Raw genomic sequence first — 7,510 nt, 5'->3', positions numbered from 1 at the left:
GCCCCAGGTGTCCTTGTATACATTATTCTTTACGGCATACCGTCAAAGAAAAGAAACAGCGAAGGAAGGAAAAAGTAGCGGAACATGTGCTGGCATGAACCGCAACGTGCCGGTGTCGATCGTTGCCGGAGTTGGGGTCCAGGTGCCGCCTATTTCCATGGCAGGTCCCTTCTACCAAGGCTTGGAAGCTCGGGTATCGGCACAAGTAACTTGGGACAAGACAAAGTTGGTGGAGATGGGGGGTTTGAAGGGAGAGAAGCTCCGAGGTTGGGGGTGGGTTGCCAGTAAGAGTTTTGACTGTTGGAAAGAGAGTTGAAAAAGTTGGTTGAGAAGTGTGGTTAGCGAGGTGAACTCCACCGGGGATCTTGTCTTCAGGCTGAAACGAGGCTCTGTGTGGTGGTGTTTTGAAACTTGAAAGACCACAATATCTATTAGTCCTAGGTATGAAGCAATTGGAGAGATATAATGAGTTTCCAGAGAGCTCTGAGGCTCAAGGAGTGGCATATCGATGTGAACTAACCTATTTTGCATCGATTCGGTCTTCCAGCACAACCCAACATTAATGGTCTGATGGAAGAGCTTTGACGTCTGTCAAAGTGTGCTTTGGCATTCTCTTGCCACTGCACTGGAAAATAGCATGTGGAGTGATTCGAGTTTGATAGTTTGTTTTGTCTAGTTGTCCTAGCGGGGCCTTAGGCATATACCACAGTAGTTCCTTGGGCTCAGGACCCTCGGTGCAGCGTGGCAGTTGGGGAGTTGACGCTTTGCTCTCGTGAACCAGGAAATGTGCCTCCAGCGTTGCACAAATGGAAACTGGTGACGGCGTGACGACTTTTGCTGCTCAGGTGCTGGGCTGCGGTGCCCAGTGATGATGCTCCAGGGGTCAGACCCCAGTCTCACAAGCAGAAGGAACGCCACCAGCACGAGATCGACGCCTGTCCCTAAAAGCGACAAGCCCCCCACATCGCACTCGTCTGAACGACATATCAACAATGGGGCACTGGGTGACTGGGTGCGAAAGATAATGCGGTGAATGCACACCTGGGGCTACAGGTGCTTCGCTGATCATCACCATCCTCCGATATTGAACCTGCACCTACACTACACCACGGCTCCGCCCTGCTGCTGCATTCCACCGGCCGTGGTCTTTCATCGGTTGATGAAAGGGAACATCTTGCATCTCACCGCAAGCAAGTGAATCCATATCGGGGATCTCCTTTTCGAGGGTCGCAGCTGAGGGCGTGACTGAATGACGTCTCTCCTGACACCCCCGTCACATCTGCTTCTGCTCCCCCCCCTCGGTCTTCACCCTCGCCGCCGGTAAAAGAGTGAGGTGCCAGTCTCTTGGCTCTCTCCGGCACCGCGAAAAGCGAAAGATTTTGGAGAATTCCCATGTTTTTGAGAATCGCCAAATTTCCCAACCCCAATCATAGCGCCGTTAAAACCCCTTGCTACCCCGTTTTCGAACACACTCAATCAGGCCTACGCTACGCAAGACCCTTTTTCCTTGTCGCTTGCTCCGCAATCGCCCCCTGCAGTTGTGGTGTCTTTCCCACTGTCAGTCGAGGCTCCTAGTTAAAGCAACATTTTTTTTTTTACTGAATACATCTGCACACACCGACGACGTGAGAGGTGGAAAGTGCGCGGGATCCCTCTTTTTTTTGCTATTGCCTTTATACTCCCCACTCCTCCTTCTGGAACAAGCGGCCCAAGCAGTTGGACAAGCCATCAGAACATTACGTCGTGAGGAGACGGACGGCCCGCCGACTCGACCGCGTCCGGCCAACCTATGATACCGAAAGGACTGCGAACGAAAAGTGGGAACGAAACAAAAGAGAAAAAAACGAAAGGCGCCGGTCCGGACAACAGGGAAATCCGCTGCATTTCGCCCTTTTACGATTGCCCCCCTCCCCAGCACCAAGGTTCCCCCAGTGGAGAAGGCCCGAGAGAGAGAAAGAAGACTGGATCTTGGGAGCGTGTGTGCTCTTTCGGGGCGAGGTTGGACACTCGAACTCTCTCTTTTTTGGATCCCTTGGAATCTGGATCAATCTATTCTACCTACCTTATCCGTTATTCCCAGTTTTGCGCAATTGCTTGCTTGCTGGGCTTTTGCTTTTGGCATAGGGGGTGGGCATCTGTGTTTTATTCCCTTATACTGATGCTACCAACTTACTTGCTAGCTACCTACATACCTAAAGGTTCCAGGCCTTATCGCAGCACACACCACACCCCCCCGTTGTTATCGTGGGTGCCTGTGTGTGTGCGTGTGCGTGTGTGTGTTGTGTGTTAGGCGTGTGTAGCTGTGTGTGTTCGAGACCACTCTACGGAATCGCGTCTCCTACCCAATCCTCGAAATCTCGGAAGGACGCTGTTACCTACATCGCGATCATGCCGCCACCAGATAGTGACTCGGGCGCTCCCGCCGCCGCCCAGCCTGGGAATAACTCCAGCGACTTTGTAAGTGAGCTCCCTTTCTGCAGCCAGCTGCCCCTATTCCCTTTGTCGCAAGCCGGTTTACCAGTTGCTAACATAGCTCTCCGTCCTCCAGGTGCGCAAACTCTATAAGTATGTAACCAATGAACCTCTTCAAACCCGAGATCCAGGACGAAAGCTTACGATGACGTCGCAGAATGCTCGAGGATCCCTCTTACAACTCGGTAGTACGATGGAGTCCCGAAGGCGACAGTTTTGTGGTGTTGGAGGTATGCTGCGTCGTCTCCAGCACTGGATCGAGAAATGGACATTGACATTCGGCATGAACAGAACGAGAAATTCACGAAAACAATCCTCCCCAAACATTTCAAACACAGCAACTTTGCGAGTTTCGTGCGCCAACTAAACAAGTACGACTTCCACAAAGTTAGGCACAACGAAGAGAGTGGCGAGGCGCCATATGGCCGGGATGTATGTTTGACATTCTCTCCCGTCTCTACCTTCTTACATCTTGCGCGCGCATGGACTGACGATGAATTTCTTCTCGAAAAAAGGCCTGGGAATTCAAGCATCCCGAGTTTCGGGCAGACAGAAAAGACCAACTGGACAACATCCGGAGGAAAGCGCCGGCGCCCCGAAAACCACCTCCAACAGAAGATGCGTTCCCAGCATCGCAGCAGATCGTGGTCCTTAGCGAATCCCTGAATGCCACCAATGTTCAGATACAAACCTTGCAAGAGCAGTACCTTGAACTCGATCGCACGAACCGGCTGCTCGTCGCCGAGGTTCTGAGTTTGCAAAAGATGCTCCGCGCCCAAAGCCAGGTGTCCAACGAGCTGATATCACACCTCAACAACATGGAGGACAGACGGCGCAACAGCCGCCATTCAGCCCAGTCTTCTCACTCGAGCCACTCCGGCACCAACTATCACCAGGGAACCTTGGGACTGTTGCCAGACGGGACCGACGAGCCAGCTCCGGAACTGCGACGTGCGCGCGAGATCCTTAACGGGGTATCTCCCGACTCCCAGGCCGACCGCGAACTCGAAAGGTTGTCCATGGCCTACCACCAAAACGGCTCCCCGGCCGAGAGCGCAGGTTCCTCCGTCATGTTCACCCACGCCGGTCCCCAGACCTCGATGAACGTTGTGCACGATCCCTTCAGCGATCCGAGACATCTTGTGTATCCTGTGGGCCAAACACAGGGTATCGATCCATTCCACGCCGACCACATCCACAATATCCCATACAGCCGACCACTCAGTAACCCTAATGTGATGACCGAGGCGCCATCGCAAATCTCACCTCCACCGGGCAAGGAGCAAAACGGCTCACTGTGGAGAGGAAAGAAGCCGCAGATTTTGTTGGTAGAGGACGACAAGACGTGCGCAAGGATCGGGTCCAAGTTCCTGACGAATATGGATTGTAGTGTCGAGACTGCTGTAAGTCCGCCTCCGGGAATTCGATGCCCGGAAAACGTGGCTAACGTGTTTTCTTGCCTTCCTTGTAGCGTGACGGCCTCGAGGCTGTCGAAAAGATTAACACGGATGCTGACCGGTTCGACCTCGTCTTTATGGACATCATCATGCCCAACCTTGACGGCGTTTCCGCCACGGCCATGATCCGGATGGTGACGCCGCAAATCCCCATCATCGCCATGACATCCAACATTCGACAAGAAGATATCCAGACCTATTTCCAGTTCGGTAAATTGCCTTCTCTTCCACATATACTTACCCCAGATCCTAATGTCTTTGCCACAAGGAATGAACGACGTCCTAGCCAAGCCCTTCACAAGAGATGGCATGGTCCGCATCCTCAAAAAGCACCTCACCCGCATGCTCAAAGACCCCCAATCGGCCGGCGTGCTCAACGATCCTAACGACCCCACCTCGGCCGGCAATGGCGGAGGAGGGCAGCAAACCGCCGGCGGCCCGGGTCCCCCGACAGGCGGCTACGCCAACGCCAACATGGCAGCCTCGATGCAAGCTGCCATCAACCAGGCTGCCCAGGTCCAGGTCAAGTACGAGCAGACGCCCATACCGTCTCCTTCGACGACCGCGTCGTGGCACTCCCCCGGCACGACCATGCAGCAGGTTCAACAGCAGCAGGTCCAGCAGCAGCAGCAGCAGCATGCTAGCCCCCGGCTGGATCAAGGCGGGTATATGAACGCTGTTGGGAGCGGGCAAGGGGTGGGTGGGATGGTGCTGACCCCGGGGGGTTCGCAGAGGGGGCCGGGACAGCAGCAGCAGCAACAGTATGCGGGGTACATGCAGGCTGGGCCAGGGCCGGTGACGAGACTGCCCGAGATGGGAGGGATGGGAGGAGGTGCGGGGGATGATCGGCCGGAGAAGAGGCAGAGGTTGTATGGCCCTGGTCAAGGGGGGTATGTTGGGTAAAAGATAAGGTGGTTCGGGAGGTTCGTCTATCGGCGTTTGATGCTGTCGTGATGTGTCTTTTCGGTCCGTCGTGGCCTGCATGTGAGTGTGTACTGTGAGGGTTATCTAGAGAATGGTTTTGGGGGAGGATGGGGGGTGGGGCAGCTAAATGTTTTCTTTTCTGTATACAAGGCAACGGATTATTTTTTGGGTATATGGGTGGTCAACCACGGGGTCAATGTGTAGTTTGGTTTGTTGAGGGTGTTATATAAGTCTCTCTTGAAACTATTCAAGCTCATAGGGTTTGGGCTAGGGGAGGAAACGAAAATATAATTCAAAAAAGAGAGAAAGGTTTCGGATGAGAGGAAACTGAGAAATGAGCTGCTTGTTTGGAAAGCGAGAAATGGTTTGTGTGTGTGTGATTTGAAAAGTGTGAGAATGAGGAATACCTGTGTATATCAGCGCAAACAAGAAATGGCAAACAATCAAAGCAAAGAGGGGGGACGCTAAGATAAAACATGGTGGTAGTGTAGTAGTTAAAGGTAACGGGGGGGCGGAGTCTAGAACACAATAATATAAGTCGATCCTTCCTTACTTTACCTACTCCTACTGCCGGAAAGTTCCCCAACGGCGGGCGGAAGAGACGGAACAACAAAACAGGCCATTACGATGGAATGGTCTGGACCATCTCCCACTCGGAGGCCCCATGATTGCCGGCACACACATACTACACACTGAGTGAGGTGAGTTGGTTGGTTTGTTGCTTTCTTTCTCTCCCGGTTGTTGGTAGTCGGCGGTAATTTTTCCCATCGATAGTTTGAAAGCGGCTGGCTGGCTGAGACAGCCGCTAGGGAAGGGCCGACGGGCCTGATGATGCCAGAGAAACAAAAACTTTCCGCTGATGAAAAAGGATGGGAATGTGAGGAAGCGGAGAATGGGGAATCTTTTGTTGCTGGCTGGGCGGTGAGGAGAAGGAGGAGGAGGAGGGAGGGTGTTTGCTTTCCCACGCGGGTGCGAGACATTGCTTGCATGAGAAGGGGGAGGTAGTGGTGGTGGTCTCCTCGCGTGCTGGCCTCGCATTTTGCCTTCGCTGCTGCTGCTTCCTATTATAAATAACATCACCTGCAGATGGTCGGAGGTAAGGCAGGCCAAGCGTTTTGGTAGGACAATAAAGACCACCTCGGTATCTACTTCCTCACTTGTTTGTTTGATGGATGGACACATGGTACGATGAGGGGGTGGAGGGCTGAAAAAGTGAGGGAACAGCAACAGGGCAACCAAGCAGAGGGGAGAAACTCAACGATGCAATCGGGCCGTTGGCTGTGTGCTTCTTGACGGGTTCACCTGTCCGAGACAGGAGGATCCTTCGTGGCTTTTTAGCAGACGGGATAGGTTCGAGGTTGAGGTTTTTAGGTTCATCATCTGTGCTTGTTGTCCCCTTGTTCCCTGCCCCCGGACAGCCGTAGCGCATGGCGGCAGTACTGGGCGTCCAGAGGAAAAACACTGGAACTTCCTGATAACGGCGGCTGGGTACGTAAGCTTGGGCTTGCTTCCGCGATCCATAGAGTTCTGGCCCTTGCTGGGCGGCTTGGGCTAGGGTTCTAGACTCTCTTAGTGTATTTCACACGTCACGAGAAGGGTTGCAACGGTAACACCGGCACTGATGCACCGCTGTGATCACCAACTGGAGGTCTTGAAGGCCGCTGAAGGATATCACTATGAGTGTAGGTTATCAGAGGACTTCAATGATATGGTGAAATGTGCTTCTGGAGGAGGGAAGCCTGTGGGCTTCTGAGGAGTACTGGACAGCCTGTGTGCATCTTGAAGTATGGCAAGCCACCGCACAGTCAGCCCACCTTACAGCAAAGTAAGATCTTATCAAGGCCGACTTCATGGCAAATCAACGCCTGTCCCACATGAAGGTTCGCTATCCGTTCACCCCTTCATGGATATCTGATCGTGAGATCAGGCGGGTCCCAACCGTTCAAACTCCTCGGGAACTAACAGCTGGTGCTCCCTTCTGTTCGGCCCATCTCCATCTACCAGGAGTAAGTACTGCACTGTATTGTAATGACATTTCCCCAAACTTGAGGGTTTCATCGTCCTTGACAACGATATCTGGAGGTATGAAGGTTTTCAGCCACACTCACGTACAGCCTTGGAGTCTGGTTTGAATGCTAGATTACCTTTTCACATTCTCTACTGAACCAAATTGCCAGCAGCAAAGCTTCAGCTAAAAGCAAAGTGTAATAATACCAAATTCACGGACATTTCGTTCTTTGGTACTTGATGATAGCGTAAGAAAATGTGGTCCGGTTTTCTGTTTCACAAGACGTTCTAGCCCGGCCCATTCCTGGCGCCGCAATATCAACCCCTGTCATGCTGTGTCGGCAGAGCACGGTGCACCGTATGGTTCGTGTAATCACGGCCTTGGCGAGGGGCTGTTGTATTCGTGCTCCGCGATCAAAAACTGATGGAGAGAACTAGAAAGTCATGCTCATGAATAGATTCAACTGATGGTGCCTGCATCATCGTGGAGATATGGTAGAGAATCTTGACAGAGATAATCCAACAGGACTTGCGAGAAAGGCTGAATGACTTCCTTGGAGGGAGATAGACGGATGCCAGCAGCGTTTGTGATTATGAATTGAAAAGAATTAGCTTGTAAGTAGAATAAAAAAATTACATCTATTCCAGCA

General features: G+C 52.6%; 1 protein-coding gene across 1 annotated transcript; it reads left to right on the top strand.

Annotated features, from left to right (window-relative positions):
* Nucleotides 1-994: 994 nt before the first annotated feature.
* Nucleotides 995-5,880, top strand: SKN7 (kinase-regulated stress-responsive transcription factor skn7). The gene is made up of 6 exons (XM_062913180.1): nt 995-2,457; nt 2,549-2,702; nt 2,770-2,904; nt 2,988-3,875; nt 3,944-4,139; nt 4,198-5,880. Exons 2-6 carry the CDS (start codon nt 2,631-2,633, stop codon nt 4,830-4,832), a joined length of 1,926 nt encoding a protein of 641 aa, XP_062764446.1. The 5' UTR covers nt 995-2,457; nt 2,549-2,630; the 3' UTR covers nt 4,833-5,880.
* Nucleotides 5,881-7,510: the final 1,630 nt, after the last annotated feature.

This window comes from Podospora pseudopauciseta (genome assembly GCF_035222475.1).
Source record: "Podospora pseudopauciseta strain CBS 411.78 chromosome 5 map unlocalized CBS411.78m_5.2, whole genome shotgun sequence".
NCBI lineage: Eukaryota > Fungi > Ascomycota > Sordariomycetes > Sordariales > Podosporaceae > Podospora > Podospora pseudopauciseta.
Note: the sequence above shows the minus strand (reverse complement) of the source record. Positions and strands in the feature narration are given on the sequence as shown.